We start from the raw sequence: 22618 nt of genomic DNA on the forward strand, positions 1-22618 counted from the left end.
TAGACTCAGACAGTGCTTTCAATTCTTTTCCAATTACTACTTCTTGCCTCCTCTTTCACATGAACTCAAAAGAAAGCACCGCCTTCTCATCAACTATTCTGAACTTTTTTCCTATTTTTCATCAAATTATCTTCAAATATTTCCTGAATATGTTATTTATATTTGATAGTTCGAAAGCCACAAAAAATATAATTATATAACACACATTACATAATCACATAATGTAGCATATTATAAATAGGAAAGCAAGCTATCGCGTGAAAACAGATTGTTTTCTGCTCTTCGAGGATTGCCTAAGCCACATGACCTCCTCCACAGAGGCAGCGACTCACTGACGGCAGTCTGGCTGCAGATGGCTCACCGTGGTTGACATCTTTAGCTATGCATATTAATGCACAATTTATTTTAGCTAAAAACAGGACATTAGCATTTCTCAGAACTGTGATGACATGCTTAGCAAGTGGGTGCAACAGTTTTACTTAAAACAATCCATCCAGAAGTTGGATGGATACATCCCTCTGAAAGTGTGTGGATTATAATTTCTGCTGCATAATTCAGCAGCTGTCACCATACCTTGTGAAACATACACCAAACATTTTCCTTCCTAAAGCATAATAATATTTACCAAATACTGGCAATAACATGTATAAATCCTCAAAAAATAGGATCAAATGATAAAATCATAGTTTAATGTTTGTCAAAGCTGTCTAAAACCAGAAAACCACTTCCAACAAAGCAGAATTTAAAAAATAGTTACTGTATGTATATGCACAAACGTGAAAATATCTTTGTACCTCTATTACAGCCACAAAAAGAGAGGAGGTCCCAAATCGGTAAACTGAACTTAGATACACTATGCGTTAACACTTCTGAGCTGCTTCTCATATGGCAAATTACAACTCTGATGCCTTGAATGATTAACATGCACCTTGAACTATTCCACAATTTTGTAGCCTGCAATCCAAGAGTTTCACAGTTAGGCTGTGTTTGCCAAGAGCTTATTGAAGTCCTCTTATTTCATTTAAAAATTGAAGAAATAAATTCCATTAATGAAAAGAACCAAGGGTCACCTAAACTTTATGAACTCATTATGTAGGCTGAAAACTATGTATCTTTAATTCAATCAGATGCTAACTGGAATGAAGATAACCACTTGTATGTTGAGTCAGAAAGGGAAAAAAATGCTTTTTAAAAATATATATGGCATGCTTAAAGTATATTAAATCTTGTGTTAAAAAAAAAAAACAACAAAAATGCATGAGGATTTTAGCCTCTTTTAGCTTTCTATGAATGGAAACCACTTAAAATTTATTCAGATTTTATACAGTTATATGTATGCCCATTTTCAAGAATGTCTTTTAGGAAAACCTGATTTTAAAATTACATTTAATCACCTTTACATTATTTTCAATTTTTTTATATATCCTATCCACATTTCCAATTTTTTTATAGATCCTATCCACATATCCTACCCTTTATTTCCTTCTGACCATTCTTCTAATCCCTCCTCCAGCAAGTTTAAAAATACATAAAACCACACGTTAAAAGTTTTCCCAACTTTTACAAAATTCCCAATCAACATGTTCACATAATAAAGGCTGCCCCTGACTTCTTTTGTTTTACATAAGCAGAAATCTGTTCCTAAGAATTCTTCCACAAATTCTACTGAAAATTCTGACTTTACTGAACAAATTATAGAAATGTCCTATTTCTATCAAATGTTTTACAAGTGATTTTTAAAATCTTTATTTCTGATTAGAGAAAAAAAGAGAAAGTGGTTTATTGTTTTATATTCAGGTGAGACTAGGTCTCATCTATATAAACTTTATTCTATTTTACAAACAAGATTCTATCTTCATTTGCTAAATTATTGCCTCTCCTTTTGGACTCTGAGTTCTACTCCGGACAGTGAACAAAGTTATCAACTTCATCTTCTGTATTTTCAAAATATAACAGAGTGGCTAACTCAGAGTAGGAGCTCACAGTTTTCCTAAAGAACAAAAAAGAATACAGCCACGTAAAATTCTGGTTTAAGCAACAGTGAGTAGGAAGGTATAAAACCAGTGTTCTTGGACCTCAGTTTTATTTACACTAAATTCCAAAAATAAACTCCCATCAAGAAAGTTAATTTTTTTTAACTTTAAGAATATGTAAAATTTACACACACACACACACACACATACTCTCTCTTTAACCTAGAAATGTAAGAAATTGTCTGTTTAAAGGCAACATGGTCTCCTACCAAAAAAAAAAAAAAAAAAAAAAAAAAAGATGCTAAATTCGGGGTCAGCAAATCCAGTTTCCTACCTGAGATTCATTGCTAAGTAATTTTGTGACCATGCAAATCACCTCAAGTCCCTAAATTCAGTTTTCTCATTGACAACTGTAGTTAATGATGATGGCACTATCCTTATTTGCCTATCATAGTTTTTATAAAGATTAATAATAACGTTATCTATTACTTTCAGTTTCAAAGCATTTCCACTTATATTGCCAAATGTGATTTTGACTGTAGGAAGACTTCAACATCATAAATAAGAAAACTAGATATTCAGAAAAAAAGAATGACCTGACCAAATCACAAGTAAGTAGCTGAACTAGGGCTGGCATACATATTTTCCCAATCTAAATTCTCACATTGTTTCCACTTTTCCAAAGGGCTTTCTGATGATAAATTTATAAAGAAACATTGAAGATTTCAAATTGCTTTACAATGCGAATTGTGATTTCTTTACTCTATTACTCATCTTCAAAATGTGGATACCACCTTTTTTATTAAAAGAGCATTAAGCGACAAAATGCATATAGAGAGCCTAGCGCACAGTCTGAAATGCATAGTGTTCAAACTAAGATCTCTCCTTTCTGTGATGGAAGATCAATCTCCTTTTTCCCAAAGAAAAAGGTATGAAACACTGCAGAAAAGTTGTTGCTTCCTTATGGAAGGTAACAAGAACTACTTCAAAGTAAATTCATAAGAATATCAGCAAGAGTAAACATGTGTGAGGGGTAGAGCTAGGACGACACCCCAGATCTGATGCCTTACTGATGCACTTGATATTGACATTTTTAAGGAAAATAATTAGAAACTAATAGATTAATTACATTTTTCCTTCAATCTTTGAACTATTTCTAAGAGCTTACTTTTATCTGAGCTAATTAAGATATGGACTAGACGTGTTAGAGATGTTTTCTCAAGGGATGTGAACAATGAGCACGTTAACCCATCACTGTATTAAGTTTACTGATCCAGCAAATGATTTTGTTTAGGTGCAGGGATCTGCTTTCACAGCAGAACATCTGTTCTTACCAAGCTATATAGATCATCATACAAACTGCAATAATATGTAACAACAGCCTTAGCAGATAATTCTAAAAGCTGGATATGCAGAAAGACACCTGAAATATCTAGTCATTTAAAAGCTGAAAGTTAAAAACAAACAAACAAAACTGGTTCTAATGACTAAACTTATGGGTAGAGCATGAGGGATATCTATTTTATACAGGGAACATCCAAATCATGAGAAAAAAAATGTTGCAAACTAGATCCTGCCAAAAAACGAGAGCTAAATACAGTGTTTGTAAACATATTTAAGTAACAGATATTTTTTTAAATGATTAATTGGGTATTTCCATTCCCTCAAATTCATTGGAAAACTGTTTTAAATGAAGATAAAATAATTTTGTTATGGTCAGGGTATTCTTGTTTTTTTTTTGTTTTTTTTTGTTTTTTTTTAGGGTATTCTTGTTTTAAATCCGTATGATACCATATGGATTCTCAGAGAAGAGAAAAAAGTTCCTTTATCTTTAGAATATAAGAACCTCATACTTAGAATCAAGGGAATGTATTTCTCTTCACTGGATTCACATAAAAACAGTGGCAGTTAAAGCACACATGACTGTAATAAAGGATGTATCAAAAACCAACCAAATTTGCCATCATAGGCATAAAGGCATTTCAAATCATTATCATGTTATTTAGAACCAAAAGTTCTCATTACGTGAACAGGTAGAATGCCAAGGCTAAAGGTGAAAAATCAAGAATCTGAATGCTTTATCCATTCTGTCACATCATGTAACTGTTCAACCTATCATTTGATGAATGAGGGTTTTTAAAATTATTCAAGTGTTAATTATAACATGAACTTACAAGTTTAAAAAAATAGTACAAAAGGTACAATAAAAGTAAAGTCTTCTCTACCACCAAGCCTTACTCTCCACCATCAACCAATGTTAAGTTTTGCTTTGAATTTTTAAAGTGGTTGCCAGTATCAAGTAAGTTTCCATTTATAAATTTCAAATATTATTTTCACCTTACTATAAAAGCTACAGTTTTTCAAGACAACCTTACACTACCACTACTTTAGGACTGTCTTAAGCAATAGCCAAGAAATTATATTATATTTATATTATATTAAATTATCTTTGGTGCATTTATATATTAAATTATATTTAATTCATTAATTATACATATTAACATGCATTAAAGACATAACTTTTTCAGCTTGATTTTTGCACTATATCATCTCACATTCCACCACGGTTATGTAATCACATTTTAGAAAACATTAATGTCTTTCTAGTTTTCTTCATTTCTGGGTAGAGTCAGCTATTCCATCCCATTCTTACTTCCCATATTAATAGGAGAACCTCCTCCAGTGATTGTGATGTACGTACAGATATGTACACATGTACGTATAGCTACAAAGAGGTAATAACTTGTATGCATTCTTTCATGTGTTAGAACATTCTTAGGCTGCCCTCAAAGTCTCTCCTGATATCTTGCCTAGGTACAGAATTCATCTTATCATCGTATCTGGAAATATAAAGAAATCACTTCCCCTAACTATTGTCTTCAGTGTTGATAATGAGCATGGTAGCTGTTTGATTTCCCATCTTTTCATAGACAATACCATTTTTCTCTGTGGAAGTCTTCCAAGGTTTCTCCTCATCTTTGGAAATCTAATATTTCCTCCAGATGCACCTATCAGTCATTTTATTGATCTTGCATGGCCCGTGGTTGGGCTGGAACAATCTGAAGAGCTTACCTCCATCATCCTGATTCTTTCTTTTGAAGTTCCTATCAGAGCTCTTAGGTACACACTTCATGATTTTTAATATATATAGATAACCATTTCCCCAAAATGTCTACAACTCTATGAGCAGGCATCCAGAAAGACCCCCCATGCAGGAGATAAAATGCCCATTCCCGAGCCTCTATGTCACCATAGGAAGCAGTAAAGAGAAAAATCTCAGAATTCTATGCATTTCTGGTACATTCCCACCCTCTCCTTCCTTAACTATCTCCACACCCAAGCTTTAGTTAAGACTATCTACACAAGTTAGACCTCTAGTCACCATTAAAAATTCCAGATTCACAAGTTATCCATCAATTCCCAGACTCCAATTCTTCAATAGGAAGGAACCCCACCATTCAACCCCCTCTATATATGGTCCATGCTCTGACATTCTGCTACTTCGTTTCTCTCCATAACATTTATTACCAGCTATCACACTATATGTTGTATTTGTCACTCTTATTAGAATATACTTTCTATGAGAGGAGAATGTGTATCTACTTTGTTCACTATTAATATGCCCAGAGTCTAGAATGGTACCTGAAACACAGTAAAGGCTCAGGAAGTAGCTGAATAATTTTTAATTGTCTTAATTCAGCTCTGCAATCTGGAAAAATCCTGGGTCTTTTCCAGACCATCAAGTGGACCCATTGAAACTTAAATGTAGAAATTATTTATAAAATATCCTCTTAAATATTTCTCAAGAATAAGAAAAATTTTTATAAATTCTTTATATTTCCTGAATTAACTCCTTCTTATGAGGTCAGGTGTTTTTGTTGTTTTATTTTTCACTAGTTCACCTGGATCCTTCATGTGGTATTATTGCTAAAATGTCAAGTTAGTCTCTTCAAACCAGTCATTTATGGTGAATGTCCCCATTACTTATGAGGTTATCAACAGAGGTTTTTCTGTGTTTGTGGAACATTCTGCTTCCCCATTAGTTCTCTCCTTTGAATGGGAGAACATGGGATGGCAGATGGTCAATGTCCAGGTAAGCCAGCTTTACAAGACTGATCTCATGATCAGTGCAGTCGACTCACAGTTGAGTCATGTTTTATTTGTTTGTTTTCTCCTTTAAACCACGCTCTTGTTTGATAAGGGCATTACTTCTAATCTTGCTCCAAAGACCCTAGTCTTCTCATGAGGGGCCATTAAGCAGCTCATCCCTACACTGGCAGAATGCTTTAGCTAAAGGGAAGGAAAATTACAGCCTCTCCCTACTCACTGTCTTCCCACTGGAGATTAGGAAAGAGTCCACCTGTCGTATTTTTCCTACCACAGTTTTTTAATCTGTTGTTTGATCACTACCCACAACCCATGACTGCGTTCTATTTTTGTTCATTCCTAGCTTAGAGCTCACAGAGACTCCCCTGAGGAAGTCACTTGTACCGTGGTTTCCTTGGCTCTTTTCTGCCATCTTCTTGCCATTTTCTATCTTCTAAGAATTCAACATGTCAACTTATAGACTACTGGTGGTCTTCCCCATTTTCTGGAACCACTATACATCCAATCTTTCAAGAAGTAGGACTTTTAGAGAGAGGAGGTGAACTGACTCTGCCCAGTCTTCCTTTTTAAGAGGAATTACATTGCAGTCTTTGCTTAGAATTAGAGGTGCAAGACCCTTGTGTTACATCAGCAAGCTACTAAAAATAGAAAATTCCCTTTTTTAAACACTATTCCGGCTACTCTAACCATCAGGAAGGTCGTAACTGATTTTTTTTTCTTTTTTTTTTTTTTTTTAAGATTTTATTTATTTATTTGACAGAGAAAAATCACAAGTAGACGGAGAGGCAGGCAGAGAGGAAGGAAGGAAGCAGGCTCCCTGCTGAGCAGAGAGCCCGATGCGGGACTCGATCCCAGGACCCTGAGATCATGACCTGAGCCGAAGGCAGCGGCTTAACCCACCAAGCCACCCAGGCGCCCCGTAACTGATTTTCTTTATCCACAGTTTCCAGTCTCCTGACACTGGGCACAGCGCCACCCTCTTTCTCACCAGTTCTTCTTAACAGATTCTCTCCACTGGTTTCTCTCACCGGAAATGGAAGACACAGCAGGTCCATCCACATAAAAGAGGTGTCCAGTTAAGTCATTTTGCTAACCTGAAGAATTTCTTTTTGTTTTGTTTTTGTAATAAATGGAGAGAAATTATATGCAAGTCCAAGTGTGTTTGTCTTGGGGGGTTCTTTTTAGTTCCTGAAATATGGCCATATTTTTGTTAAGTAAAATATCTGGTATCAGTCAGTCAAGAGACTGATTAACATATGGGCCATCAGGACCAAAAATAAAATGACCATAAAAAAACAAAACAAAAACAAAAAAACCCACAAGACACCTTAAATCCACTTTCTCACTAGCATTTGGTTCATTATCAACATTCTGAAAAATGACAAGTCACTTCATATGTTATAAAATTTGATAAAAGCCAGGAGAATTATTAGACATTAGGGCACAAGTAAGTCTTTAAATCTGCCCCTAAATCTTGCCCCAGGCTACACATCAAAAGAGATAAAGTAAATTAGCAACAAAAACAATAACAAAAAAAAATGCATTAGTTGCTATTTAGAAAGCAAATATTCAGTTCTGTGTCAAAAAGCAACCCCAAAGAGAGAACCTGCATTGTTACGATTTATTCTGTTAATGGACTGGCAAAAAGAGATAGCTATAAACTCCTCTTGGCATCAAAAGTCTAGGCTCAGAGCCAGTAGATTCTTAAGGTTTATTTGGAACAGCACACATCTTGACAGCCAGCAGAGTGGACGGTTTAAATACCATCCTCTTCACACAGATATTTGAGTTGCGTGAGGGGGTGTGTGTGTGTGTGTGTGTGTGTGTTTGTGTGTGGCAGGCAGGGGTAAGACAAAGCTGACAAATTCAGTTAAGGAAGTAAAAATCCCCTTTCCTAAAGCTTGTGCTGAATGATGAAACCTCTCTAATCATCCCCTAACTGGTGCTCATTTAAGAGCCAGGGTATTTTTAAGCAAATACGGTCATAATTCTGATACGTTGGTAACAAAATATATCAGAAAAATTCTCCTAATCTTTTCCAGGACTGATATAAAAGAGCAGTATTCTACTTAATCCACAGACTAAAAAAGTAATAAATTACACTATTTGCACATAAACATCAAACTTCAAAATAATAAATCCATGTAAGTTAAAGTACTAAAGAATGTCCCACTTCTCTCCCTGTCCTGCATAGAAATACTGTTTACTCAATCTGAATATTTGAGGACATTTTGACCCAGAGGGTTACATCCTCTTCAGAAGATGCAGAGAAGTTCACTTCCACGTGGGTATATAGAGCAGTTCAGAGGTAGTGATTATTCCCAAAATTTCACCTGTCTTGTCCCTCGAAAAAGCAGCTCTCCGTCTCTATGCAGAGCTCTAATTTCCCAAATCTGAGTCCCTGATAATTCAAGAGTGAGGAGCTGGACATCTGGCGCCCAGGATTAGGGAAGGTGCCTTCCTAGAGTTCAGAACCAGAGCCCAGATGATATTTTTACTTATGGGAAAAAGATAAAAGTAATGTTACTATTAATGCTATAAATGAAATGGCTCTTGATTGCTACCTCAGAACCCAAAGACTTAGGATAGTGTATCTGTTTAAAGAAACAAATTGAGAATAAAATTTATAAGTTAAAAAATTATCCATGCTGCATTATATTGCAACTTAAAAAGCACTTAATATATTTAAAAATATCTTCTCATGCAAATGTTCAGAGAATCCTCCTAAGAACCCAAAATGTTTAGCAGAGAATACATCATTACATTCAGATTTCAAATGATGTCCTTGCTACAGAAAGTTTATCTCATCAATAATGGGAATGGTTTCCTTTAATGAGCTAATGAGGTACACCTGTCCCACATTCCCCAGGCCCTTTTGTAAGTGTCCAAATCCCTCTTCAGATTTCCATCCCAAATACTTCCATTTCCATGAAAATAGTTATGATGCCTGTGCACCCCCCACCAGTGATAGTGATGTATTCTTCCTTTAACCTCATAGAACTTATTCTCAAATGACACTACAGACAAAGGGCTGATATCCAAGATCTATAGAGAACTCCTCAAATTAACACACAAAAAACAGATCATCACTTCAAAAAATGGGCAGAAGACATGAACAGACACTTCTCCAGAGAAGACATATAAATGGTTAACAGACATGAAAAAATGTTCATCATCATTAGCCATCAGGGAGATTCAAACCAAAACCACACTGAGATACCACCTTATACCAGTTAGAATGGCCATAATTAACAAGACAGTAAATAACAAATGTTGGAGAGGATGTGGAGAAAGGGGAACCCTCTTACACTATTGGTGGGAATGCAAGTTGGTGCAGCCACTTTGCAAAACAGTGTGGAGATTCCTTAAGAAATTAAAAATAGGGCACCTGGGTGGCTCAGTGGGTTAAAGTCTCTGCCTTCGGCTCAGGTCATGATCCCAGGGTCCTGGGATCAAGCCCCACATCGGGCTCTCTGCTCAGCAGGGAGCCTGCTTCCTCCTCTCTCTCTCTGTCTGCCTCTCCGCCTACTTGTGATCTCTGTCTGTTAAATAAATAAAATCTTTAAAATCTTTAAAAAAAAAAAAGAAATTAAAAATAGAACTACCCTATGACCCTGCAATTGTACTACTAGGCATTTACCCCAAGGATACAGATGTAGTGAAAAGAAGGGCCATCTGTACCCCAATTTTTATAGAAACAATGACCACAGTTGCCAAACTGTGGAAAAAACAAAGATGCCCTTCAACAGATGAATGGATAAAGAAGATATGGTCCATATATACAATGGAGTATTACACCTCCATCAAAAAGGATGAACACCCAACTTTTCTATCAGCATGGACGGGACTGGAAGAGACTATATTGAGTGAAATCAGTCAAGCAGAGAGAGTCAATTATCATAGGGTTTAACTTACTTGTGGAGCATAAGGAATAACACAGAGGACATTTGGGAGTTGGAGAGGAAAAGTGAGTTGGGGGAAATCGGAGGGGGAGACAAACCATGAAAGACTATGGACTCTGAGAAACAGACTGAGGGTTTTGGACGGGAGGGGTTTGGGGGTCTGGGTGAGCCTGGTGGTGGGTATTATGGAGGGTACGTATTGCATGGAGCACTGGGTGTGGTGTATAAACAATGAATTTTGGAACATCGAAAAAGAAAATAAAATTTTTTTAAAAAATTAAAAAAAAAAAAATCTCATAGAACTTATCTCTATTCCTACCATGAGTAAATAGATTTGGAATCAGAAGACTGGTTTCATTTCTGCTTGCTTATTTACTATCAGGATGATCCTAACAAGTAAAGTAACCATAGTAACCACCAGAACACTAGTTTTCTCGTTGTTACAGTGAACAGAATATATGCCCATGGAATTATTTAGAAATCAAATTTTGGTAAAACAGTAGGAAAGAACTATGCTACCTGTAAAGCCCTGTACGAAGTTACTTCACATATATATACTTTTTTCTTTCTCAAGTATAACTTCTCTTTCTCCTACTTTACTTCCTGGAAGAAAGAGCACATTCAATGACTTCTTTTTTTTTTTTTTTTTTTTTTTTTTTTTTTTTTTAAGATTTTATTTATTTATTTGACAGAGAGAGATCACAAGTAGGTAGAGAGGCAGGCAGAGAGCGAGAGGGAAGCAGGCTCCCCACTGAGCAGAGAGCCCTATGTGGGACTCGATCCCAAGACCCTGAGATCATGACCTGAGCCGAAGGCAGCGGCTTAACCCACTGAGCCACCCAGGCGCCCCTCAATGACTTCTTAATTCTATCATAACAATCATGGATGCTTCACCACAGGCATTTGGTACAAACTAGCAGAATGAATGAATGGTTGGATGTATGATTACATTAATAAAGGAAAGTTTCATAAAGAAGATATTCACCACAACCTGCTAAACATGGAAGGCCAAAATCTGACTTCGACTTTTCTCCAATCTCATTGCCTATTCCCCCACACCCCCCAACATCACTTCAGCCAACCTAGATTTACTTCTAATTTCTTAAATACACCGTATGTTTTTCAGGCTCTGGTCTTGGGCCAAATCATCACCCCCTTCCTTGCCCTTCATCTGTTGAAACAGTATCCATCCTTAGCTCAAAATTGTTCACACGCCAATTTCTCTATGAAACTTTTCTTAATCTCACCCATTGGAAAGGACACTTCTTATTCTGAAGTCCAGAGTATTTGTCCATCTTTCTCATAACTCTTATCATATGACCACTTATTACACTGCCCTTTGCATATATACACTTTGATCTTGTTAAGATCTGCACTATGTTTTAGTTATCTTTATATCCTTCCAAACATGTATTAAAATGTCTTCCATATAATAGGTATTCTAATAATATACATGGCTTCAAAGTCTGACTACATGCCTATGCTTTATAAATTACCCCCTAAAATGACATTTTTATGAAATGATCACTTATTGTTTGAGGTCATTACTACCCTCCATTCCTAACATCATCATATAGTATGAGCAGAAACATATCTTCGCCAAAATTTTAAAAGCTACAACTATATAAACAAACTACTTAGAATCCAATTTCCGTTACAATTCGAATGCAGCTTTTTCTTATTAATTGCAAAATTATACTAAAGATGGCTTATCTGAAAAGCTAAGGTGCTTAATAGGACTTTCAGATAAGAAGAGTAAATGATACTTCGGAAAACAACCAGAAGTTAACACACTTTTAATTGAAATCATTTTAATCTCTCATCACAGTAAGTATCCCAAGTAACATAACAGCTACTAATAATCATCAATGCTGTTCATTTATAACAAGGGTACACAAGTCTCCTCTCTCAGGGATCTTTTAATCACATAATTCTTCATTACCTGCTGTCAGTTCCTTCTTGGGCTGTTCGCAGACAAAATGCACACATGCCCACTAACAGCTGTCCTCCAAAGTGATTTCTGTGCCTTCTCACCGGGTAGGAGCCACCAGATTTCTTTTAAAAATGTATTCTTCTAGCCTCTCTATTCTCACTTGTATTACTATCTTATCTTCACTATGTTACTTCTTAACTCCAGAGAATTTCTGAGCTTTTTTTGTTGCTCTGGGCTTTTTGCCCTTTCTCCGTGAATGTTCCCAAATCTCTACCTATTAAATCTTTTGTTATCCGGCACCTTTAAGTGCTGGGTTAACCTTAACTGACTTCTTGAGAATTATTTTTCTGTCCTCACGGTAAACAACGTTGAGCCCATTTGTGTCACTACTGGCCCCTTTACGATTTGGTAGGTCAGGAAATCTTACCAAAAGACTTGAAGATATAAACTGTGGTCTTCTGAGAAGACACCCATCAATGGTGAACCTGTTCTCATGACGTCTTCACTTAACAAACTGACTTATACTGTTCTAGAGGACTCTCAACTAATGAGCAAATCATGCCTTCACAGCTATGACAAAATCACTGGCAGGGAAAGGGGACATACAGTTTGGGAAAGTTTATGCAATTTTATATTAAAATCGTATTTGTAATGCAAAAATAACATCTGTTTTCATTTCCCAGCACAGATATGACCCCAGTTAAGAGTATCTTAAGTTGGGTAGGCCAGAGTAGGAATTTAAAAGTTAAAGTAATTATCACTGCAAACTGAACAATAAATACCACTGTAAGCTCCACAATCAGTAGTGGGGATCTTACAGGACAGAGCGCAATGAGTCAATGCTCAGCATCTCTGACCTAATTCGTTTTCACTTTATATGCCAAACTTATCAAAAGTTGTGGCAGTATTTTGGAATTATTCTTAGAGAAAATATTTAACTTTTTTTAAACATACAATTGGCAGGGAAGAAAAAGAGGAAGGAAGGAAGGAGGGGAAACAGGAAAGGATGAGAGGAAAACAATATCATCCTAGGATACCCCGGATAAACTAAGCATTATTTGTGCAAGATGGTGATACAGGTTAAGAGCATGAACACAATGAATAAATGCACTCACCTCGGTTAAATGAGGATTGGGATTAAAGCCACAGAGGCTACATACAGTGGTTTGACACTCAGTGCATGTGTTAAAATTGGCCTTTTCTGGAACATGCAACAGAAGTTCAGTGGTATTGCAAAGAGGACAGATGGTTTTAGAGAGGCCTTGTACTGGAGTCTGTGCCGCAGATGGAGAAGCTGGTGGCTGCAGAGGTTTCCCAGCTCCTGTTTGGCTTACTGGTTTTGAAGACTGCTGAGCTGAAGCCTTTGCTGGGCCAGGCTGTTGGGGAGGTTTTACTGGACCAGGCTGCTGAAGTGAAGGCTTTGCAGGGCCAGGCTGTTGAGGAGGGGGCTTTGCTGGGCCAGGTGGTTGAGGAGGGGGCTTGGCCGGGCCAGGCTGCTGAGGAGGGGGCTTGGCCGGGCCAGGCTGCTGAGGAGAGGGCTTGGCCAGGCCAGGCTGCTGAGGGGGCTTGGCCGGGCCAGGCTGCTGAGGAGGGGGCTTGGCCGGGCCAGGCTGTTGGGGAGGTTTTACTGGACCAGGCTGCTGAGGTGGGGGCTTGGCCGGGCCAGGCTGCTGAGGAGGGGGCTTGGCCGGTCCAGGCTGCTGAGGCGGGGGCTTGGCCAGGCCAGGCTGCTGAGGTGGTGGCTTGGCCGGGCTAGGCTGCTGAGGAGGGGGCTTGGCCAGGCTAGGCTGCTGAGCCAGAGACTTTGTTGGCCCAACCGGCTGAGAAGGAGTTTTTGCAGGCCCAGGCAGCTGAGCTGGGGACTTTGGTGTCCCTGGCTGCTGGGCTGGGGGCTTTGCTGGCCCTGGCTGCTGAGATGGAAGTTTCTCTCCCCCAGCCTGTTGTACTTGAGTCTTCACAGGCCCAAGAGGCTGAGCTGAAGACTTTGGCCCAGGCTGCTGAACAGCAGGCTTTGCTGTCCCTGGTTGTTGAGCTGAGGGCTTTGCAGGCCCAGGGTGTGGCGTGGCAACTTTTTCAGGTCCAGGTTGCTGGGCTGGAGGTTTTCCAGGGCTTGCTTGCTGAATAGGTGGTTTGGATGGGCTTTGCAGTGCAGGTTTAACAAATTCTCCCCTTACAGCATCAGACTGTTTAGTCTGAGGCCTGGCTGCATCTCTTTGAAGTGGCCACTGTGCCTGGTCTGTCTGAGGTGACTGGGTAAGTCCCTGAATTGGCTTGCCTGTCCCTGGAGGTTGTGACTTCATTTTTTCTGGTTGCTGAGAAGATACTGATTTGGGAGAGCCATCCTGCTGTGGTGGGACCCTCACAGGTCCTTGCTGCTTTGGACCTGGCTTAGGTGACGGTTGTGATGGAGGCTTTGTGATTCCTTCCGGTTTTCCTTGTTCTTTCTGAGCTATTTTTTGTTTCTTGGCAGTTTCTTCCTGGGATGCATCAGAGTCTGATATCAAATCAAAAGGATTCAATTTATTTACAACAGAGGAGACAGCACTTAAAGGGTTAACCTCTGAGAGGAAGCCAGGCATCATACTAGTCTTGTGCTCTTCCTTCAAATCAGTTCTGGACTTTGATTCTTTCAAGCTAATAGTGGAAGGACTCCTTCCAGGCGACTTTTGCTCTGACCTCAGAGTGTCTGTAGTTCTACTCTTACTGAGACCAGGCTGAGCCGAACGCCCAGGGTCCGGCGGTTTTCCTGGTTGCTTTGGAGGGTGACTACTATCCAACTCTTGCTTCCTAGAACAATGAAACAAAAAGAAGTCAAAATAATGGAAAATACCCAACTCAAAATAATCTTAACGAGGCATTACTTTCCTAAAGCCTCAAAATTACATGTGTACAGATGTAGAACACATTTTTGCGGCATCCTGTAAATGATCGTAAGATCTTTTAAGTCTTTGTTACTTTCTTTACGTGGATAGAGATTTTCAACAAGATAAACAAGAGGGAGGAAAAATCAATACTTGCTACTCTAAGTGATGAAAAATTAAGATATCTAGTTAGACGTTACTTATGGTAGTTTACATTTACAATTAATTGAATCTGACCATCCTTAAAAACTCATTAAATGTATTAACCCCATAAACCAATGCAGAGTCATGTTCTTGTACATTCATGTTTGAGGAATGTTATTCTTCCAAATACTAGTAGCACCAAGAATTAAAAATACTCATTTTAAAATGCGGGAGCTTGTTGCAACTTTTTATTTGTGTGCTTTACTGAATTACAAGAAGTTACATTAGTAACATATGGCACACGTGACATCAGAAAATGTTTTAGTAAAGGAGATTATGTGATGCGTTTCCTGGGACTCTGAGAAACTTGATAATCTATTCAATTTTACCGTATTCTGTTGACAAAGATAATATCCCTCAAATAATATCCTTATTAAACTTTATAAAATGAGAAGTCCTCCTTTAATTTGAAATTTTTGAGAAACAATTCCATATTTCTTGTAGGAGAAAAATATTATGTCATTTAATTACTTTTCTGATAGCTCATTTTTAATCTGAGGTCCCTATGCAAGATGATGACAGATGCTTAAAGAATCTTGAGATACAGCCTTGTCCACAGATAGCAATGAGCTGGCTATGACCCCACTTTTTAAAGTACTGTTACTTTTCTCAGAAGAAAAAAATACATAATCGCTTTACTTAATGTTTTCTGTAACATTTACTATTGTCACTGTTAGATTATTAGCAATATTATTTATTACTGACAAAGGTGTAAGAACATAACTAATTTGCAAAATTTAATTCATAGACAAACATAAGTGATAGATTTTTTAAATAGTTTTGGAAACATGATCACTTTGAAATGACTGTGGAAATAGCTAATTTTTTAATATTTTCAACCGAAAATCAAATAGATCCCTTTTTTAAATAAGCCATTCTTTACTGATGCAACTAAGAAGAACAGGCTGTATTAGAATTACATAAAAATAAACTTCCAAGTATTTATTTGATATAGGAAGCTTTTTAATTTTGGAAAAGATTTCTTTTTAATTAAAAGAAAAAAGAGAAAGAAACAGCTATTCAGTAGTACTTAAAATATGAGATGGTCACAATAAAGTTCTACAGGTTTTCATTTGGTTTGTGAAAATTTACCAGCTAATGGGCCAGATTATAAACTTTTAATTTCAAATCATTTAGTACTTAATATGAATTAAGTTTTTAAAATTCCCCAAAATAGTGCAGAAATTTGAGAGCAATCAAGTTATAAAGCATAGTAGAAAGAAATACAGAAGTGTTACCTTTAAATAGCAAAAAATCAGAAGGAAATAATTTATAAAAGCCAATGTATGAAAAAAGCAATTTTCTAATAAAAGTTGAATAAATGGTATTCTTAGTTTTAGCAATTTCCTCCAGGACAAAAGTTACAAAAACTTTAGATAACTTAAACAAGGAACTAAAATTATTACCCTAATTAATTCCGATGGTTCTAAGGTATCTTTTAAAACACTATAGATTTCCATGTGGGGAAAATAATTTTAAATGTTTCTGTACAGGCTGCTCTATATGTTGTTCCCTTCCACAGGAAGATAGAAGAGCTACAGTAAACAACTTAAAATAGATTACTTTAAAAAATTTCACTGTTTAGATCTTCACATTATTCTAGAAATGCTCCACATTCAATTAATAAAATCTAACACTTTCATGAATGGCACATGCTTAGGAACTTCTTAGCAGAAGTACCTTCTCATAAGTAATTATTTTGGTATTTAATTGAATTGGCTCCCCAGTAGAATCCTAGAGACCTATATTTAAAGATCACAAACACACACACACACACACACACACACACACATATTCACACACAAATCTATTCTTAATATAACTAAATTGTCCTCTCCTGAAAATACTACTAAACTTAATCATTGCTTTTGTGTTCACATAATCCAACATTGTACAAAACAAATAAAAAATAAACTTTGTGAATACCAAATACTTGTGTATCAATACTAAAATTTAAAGCAAGCTTACAATAGAAATTGCATGTACCTCCTACAAATATAAGTATAATAAAATCCCCAGGAGAAAATACTGATACAGCTATAAAGACTGCCCTACAATTTAAATTACTTTCAGCTACTAGAATTATATAGGTAAACATTAAACATGGAGATATGGATGTGAGAAACAGACAACTGCTAAAAGAACATATAGCCTTAATACGGAACAAAAATATAAAGATGTCTCAGCTAACTGTGGTCTTTGGGTGAGTTTTTGTTTGGTCTAACAGCTGTTCCATTAAATAGAAAAATGAATAAAATGCAATCTGTGTCTTGTATACTATACTGTGACCTCCTAGAGAAAGTGTTTCACTCATCTTTGCATCACTGGACCCAAACCTGCTAACTAGAGCATTAGTGTCTGATGAATGAATGAACGAATGAATGACAATGAATAAATGAATGAATCAAGTTTTTGTTTTATGCTAGATTAATGTTTCCTGAATTCTTTTCAAATTCTTCACAGTTGTTCTGAGATACAAATGGAAACATTCTACATGCATTTTAGAACCCGGACCTGGCCTGCTACTAGGAAGAAAAATAGTTGTGGAATTGTCTACCAGTAGGAAAGGCCCAAAGGAATACTAAAGAAAATAAGGGATTCAGCCAGAATTCCTACAAAATATTCTACTAGTCAGAAGTGTTTTTAAGTAAAGCCCTTCTCATATCTGCAGCTGTACACAGAATGAGGAGACCAAGTGGTAAAATTGCCTTTCCCTGGGTCTTCAATTAATCCAAAGTCCAGAAGCATTTGCAACCTGTAATTTCTAGCTTATAATGACCCATGTTTTACACAACCTCCTTTTTCATTACTACTGTAATCCCCAGATTAGAATTTTTCTTTTATAGAGCAGAAAAAAATATTTCAGCTACAAATGAGGTAAACATGTGTTCACAGATATGAATGTAAAAGCAGTTGGAATGCTAACTTTTTTCTTTTTTTTAATGGAGCAAAACAGGCAATGATACTTAACTTGACAGTGCTGAGTCACATAAACTTTTTTGATGTTAGAAATATAAACAGGGGTGCCTGGGTTGCTCGGTGCGTTAAGCCTCTGACTTCAGCTCAGGTCATGATCTCAGGGTCCTGGGATGGAGCCCTGGTGGGCTATCTGCTCAGCAGGGAGCCTGCTTCCCTCTCTGTCTCTGCCTGTCTCTCTGCCTACTTGTGATCTCCCTCTCTCTGTCAAATAAATAAATAAAAAGCTTTAAAAAAAAAGAACAGAAATCTAAGCAACTTTGGGGATAGCTACTCATTTTTATACTGTAGAGAATACTAGGGCTTAAAGAGGCTAAGTGACTAAGCCAAGGTTATAAAATTAGTCAGTCAGATATCTGGTATCTGGACTCCTAGTTGGGGGGGAGGGGAAGTTCCACTACATGGCACTGACTCTCCTACATGTTTAAAAAAAAAAAAAAAAAAAGATACAGATACATCAAAATAACTCAAACAGTGAGGAACTCAACATACAGTGTGTCTAGAGCCATCACTGCCATCGCCATTCACTGCTTATATTGAGATCACTACTTCTGATATTTATAGAGTCCCTTCAAATTAAAATTCAAACCAAAACATCCCTGTCAATTTGTAACTGATCCTCACAATGACTCTACAAGATAGGTAAGACAAGTGTCACATGCCTTACTTGGAGGCAAGGAAACTGAGGAACTTATGCTGAGAAGCACACATAATTTATCATGAGTCTGTTAAAATTAGTAGGTAAGAACCTAGGTCTCTGGGTTCTCAACCTTTATTCAAAAACAAACAAAACAAAACCACCATCTCTCATTGACATACTTAACCTCTTCAAACTTTAAATAATTTGGATATACTTTCTAATATAAACTTAAGTTAGTGTGCTTCTAAAAATCTAAATGATAAACCAAGTGTTTCTTTGGTCATCACATGCAGGGATGATAACTTTCAAAAAAGTATGTACGTTTTATAAAAATCTTTCACTAAAATATAAGCAGCTCTCAAAAATCAGAAATATAGTGCTATCTAATATACAATTAGATAAAACTTATACCATTAACTGCTGAGCCCACGGATTGTTAATAAAAATTCTGTAACAAAATTATCAGTGCAGAATCTGATATAAGCACAGCATAAAACCAGTTTAATGGCTGAAATCATTATTTTTCAGCCACCCTCTGAACAGAAGAAAAGTTAAGAATATAAAATAAAAGCTCACACTTTTTCCTTGGTCTGTGTAACCAGCATGATAAACCTGTTGCATGTACCTCTTAGGAAAAACTGTGAAAGAGCTGGCATACATTCCTAAAAGGCTAATAAAAGTACTGTACCTCCTTATTACCCCATGAAAATCTAATATATGAACGTTCAACATTTTTTTCCAAGTCATCAGGTTTTCGTCAGTAGAGAAAAATGGTACATATCATAAGCTGTAATACTTAAGGTAATGGATAAGAAAGACTTTACACCAAAGAAACAGCACCATATATTACTAGTTGGAAAACACAGAAAAACACATTTAACATAAAGAAGCGAATTTTTACTAGTAGTGGTGGCTTTGTTTTGAGAACGTAGGGCTTTTAGCTGATATATTCTAAGCATTTATGATTTTATGTTAAAAATACTACAACTATATGTGACATTTCCCTGTCAAAATAATTAGTTGATAAAATTATACCATATACTTATATGATAGTCCCTAAGTTAAAATACTTTTATGAAGTAGAGGTTACGAATCTACACCTACTAAATGCAGATCTTTCATATTTCCAATATCTCAAACGAAAATTGTAGGTCTCTCTTCAGTTATCATAAAGCAGGAATGGTTTCAGGGCAACGGACAGAGAACTGTACTCTAAGGGAGGGTGTAAAGTTAAAGGGTTTGTTTACAATAATAAAGGCAGGGCAGGCACAATGATTATACCCTCTTACTACTGTAATTAGAAAACAACTAATTTATTAGATGAAGGAAAATGGAGAGCGAGAGAGGGAAATTAATACGTTAATATTACAGAATAGCTCTGAATTGCCAAGCAAGTTGTCATTTATTTGCTTTGTCTTAAAATGGATTGGAAACTAACCTTAAGATAACACAAATTCACAGGTTTTTCTATCACCTAAGATACTTTTAAAGAACAATAGTTTAAAAAATAGCATATACTAATTCAGAAATGCATGTACAGCACCTGGTCTGTTGCGACCAAACCATCTGTTTAATGCCACACCATATTTTAGGGTCCCTCATTGACTATACCTTCTACCTAAACAGCTCCTGTTCTACCCTGGGGGTGGGGTGGGAAGGAAGGACAAATCACCTCCAGGGGAATTAAAGGTATTGTGACAGAAATATTTCAGACATCATTCACAGAGAAAAAGATGCCGAAATGACTGAGGAGATTTGAAGAGAGACAGGTAAACACCCAGTTCTATCCATTTCCCAACACGTCCGTTTTCTATTAATGGAAGACTTCCAGATTAGTAAAACACTGGAGGGCGTCTCTCCACGCCATCCTAGAGGGAAAAGGTTCCAAAAGGCCAAAAAATCACCACCTAAAATCACAGCTCCAAGAATGCAACCTTTGACTATCCCACCAGAAACTCTACAATGCATCATTTTTATTCTGCCCATCATAAGACTTATGATCTCTTTATCATCACCCCATTAGGGAGAATTAAATGAACGGAAGTAACATATATGTACTGCCGAGCTGGCACATACGGACTGGCACATATGTGCACGGGAAGCTGTACATATATGCCCGGACATATACATCATGCTGTGCGTGCCTGTGCATGGAAGGCGGCTCCGCAGCGGCCGGGGGAACGCTTCCCTTGGGCAGCCCCTGCGCCCTTGACATGACAGCGGCGATCTGTCTCCTCTCCTCTTCGCTCAGCTGGCTCAGATCCGCCTCCATGCCGGCCGGGATCACGGTGTGCAAGGAGCTCCCTGCCCCGCCAGCCCCTCCTCCGGCTGCTGCCGCCGCTGCTGCGGCCGCCAGCCCTTCCGGGAGACCTTCCCCTTCCAAGCTCGCCTCGTTGCCCATGGCTCAGGGGGACTCGGGGCCGCCGCGCTCCCTCCTTGCGCTGCGTCCCCCTCGGGAACCCCGCGGCCCGAGGAGCAACCGGAGCCGGGGTCCGCCGTGGGGCGTGGAGGCGGCGGAGTCCCAGGGCTCGGGACCCCGCACCGCTACCCGGAACGCCAGGCGGGTATTAGTCCCGCTCACAGGTGACGCCCGCAGCCGGTGCCTCCTCCATGTTGGACAACTCCCCGAAGCCTCCTCAGCGCCCGGAGCCGGGGAGAAGCAGGTCTGAGCAGTGCCAGCCGGGCGCCGTCCGCCCCTCCCACCGCGCCCCGCCTCCTCGCCCGCGCCCTCGTAGTGCGCATGCCCCTCTTGGAACAGGTGATGGCCGCGCCCGCGCCCATCCCGCGCTGCGTCGCTCTGTATCCTTCCTCGCTCTCAGCACCGATTTAAAGGAGCCCGGGGAGAGCTCAAGAGCTCAGCTGAAAACCGGGACAAAACAGCCGGCATTTCTTTCAGGCATATTTGAGGATGCCTCAACCTGAGTTTTAGCGAACTGCATGCAAGGGGTGGGGAGGGGCTGGAGGGGAAATACCGGTTCCCATCTTCGGCCTCATGGGATCTGTAGTTTCAGTGATTATTATTTTTTTTTTTTTTTAAGAGAGGGTTTTTAAAGATTTTAGGAATGAAGTCAGGTAACTGAAGATTAACCTATGATATTTTGGGGACAAATTCTCCCAAAGGAGCTAAAACTGGAGCTTTTTATTTGGGACTTTTCCAAAATAATTACATTAAAATCTTAGATACAACATCAGTAGTCAGGTAAAGTTTTTGAATGCTTGTCACTGTATTGTTCTCTAAAGGGACGACACAAATTAGAGGATTATGGGAAATTGTGCATGGGATGCTGTAGTAAGATTCTGATTGTAAAATATTAAAATGTTTAAGTCGTGTGAAGTTTTGGTGAAAAGATGAATTCAGTCCCTTTTTTGGTACAAAAAAGAACCCCTAAAGTTAATTTGTACAGAGGCATATAGCTGGTTAGCAGCAGAGGTATCATTAATAACCATTCTTTCAGACCCACTCCCCACCCCTCCCCAAACACACAAACTCTTCTTGCTACTACATTGCCTAGAAGGCAATGTTTTAGTTCAACACTGGATATGCAGCCCGAGTTTTACTACCTACCTTGGCTAACAAAATGGACCTAATGTCCAATTGCTCAAGTTAAAAAAAATCAAAAGCTAACAACTGGGAATGAATAAATACACAGAAATTAATACACTGCTCAGAAAGTTTCCAAGTTTTTACATTAATCATAATAGTTTGATATTTTGCATTCCACTTGTATCAAAACTAAGAAAGGGCACAGTTTAAACGATTTGTAAAATGTACTGCTTTTAAAGATATCTAGTCATCAGATGAAATATCATTACTGGTTGGGTTCCTACAAAAACTGCATAAACTTTGATTCTCTCATAATATACTGAGCTGTGACTTACAAAGTCAAAACTGTGGAGAGTCATACATTTAAATAAAGAGCACACAATGATTTTTTACTTTGAGCACACAATGATTTTTTATTTTGATGGCCACATCTGGAGACAAATACACTATCATCATACCTCCTAGAAATAAGTTTGCT

At 37.9% G+C, this 22618-nt stretch overlaps 1 protein-coding gene across 5 annotated transcripts in view; it reads right to left on the reverse strand.

Annotated features, from left to right (window-relative positions):
• PCLO (piccolo presynaptic cytomatrix protein) overlaps positions 1-21330 on the reverse strand; it is a 409629-nt gene extending 388299 nt beyond the window's left edge. For 3 of the 5 annotated variants that reach the window (XM_059170979.1, XM_059170977.1, XM_059170978.1), the window contains exons 1-2: positions 20741-21329; positions 13031-14702 (exon numbers count right to left, since the gene is read on the reverse strand). In XM_059170979.1, coding sequence (XP_059026962.1) covers positions 13031-14702; positions 20741-20997 — 1929 coding nt within the window. In that variant the 5' untranslated portion in view covers positions 20998-21329. Of the gene's footprint in view, positions 1-13030; positions 14703-20740 lie in introns of all 5 variants that reach the window. The other 2 variants (XM_059170976.1, XM_059170980.1) reach the window with 2 other exon arrangements.
• Positions 21331-22618: the final 1288 nt, after the last annotated feature.

The sequence above is a fragment of the Mustela lutreola genome, chromosome 4 (genome assembly GCF_030435805.1).
Source record: "Mustela lutreola isolate mMusLut2 chromosome 4, mMusLut2.pri, whole genome shotgun sequence".
Lineage (NCBI taxonomy): Eukaryota > Metazoa > Chordata > Mammalia > Carnivora > Mustelidae > Mustela > Mustela lutreola.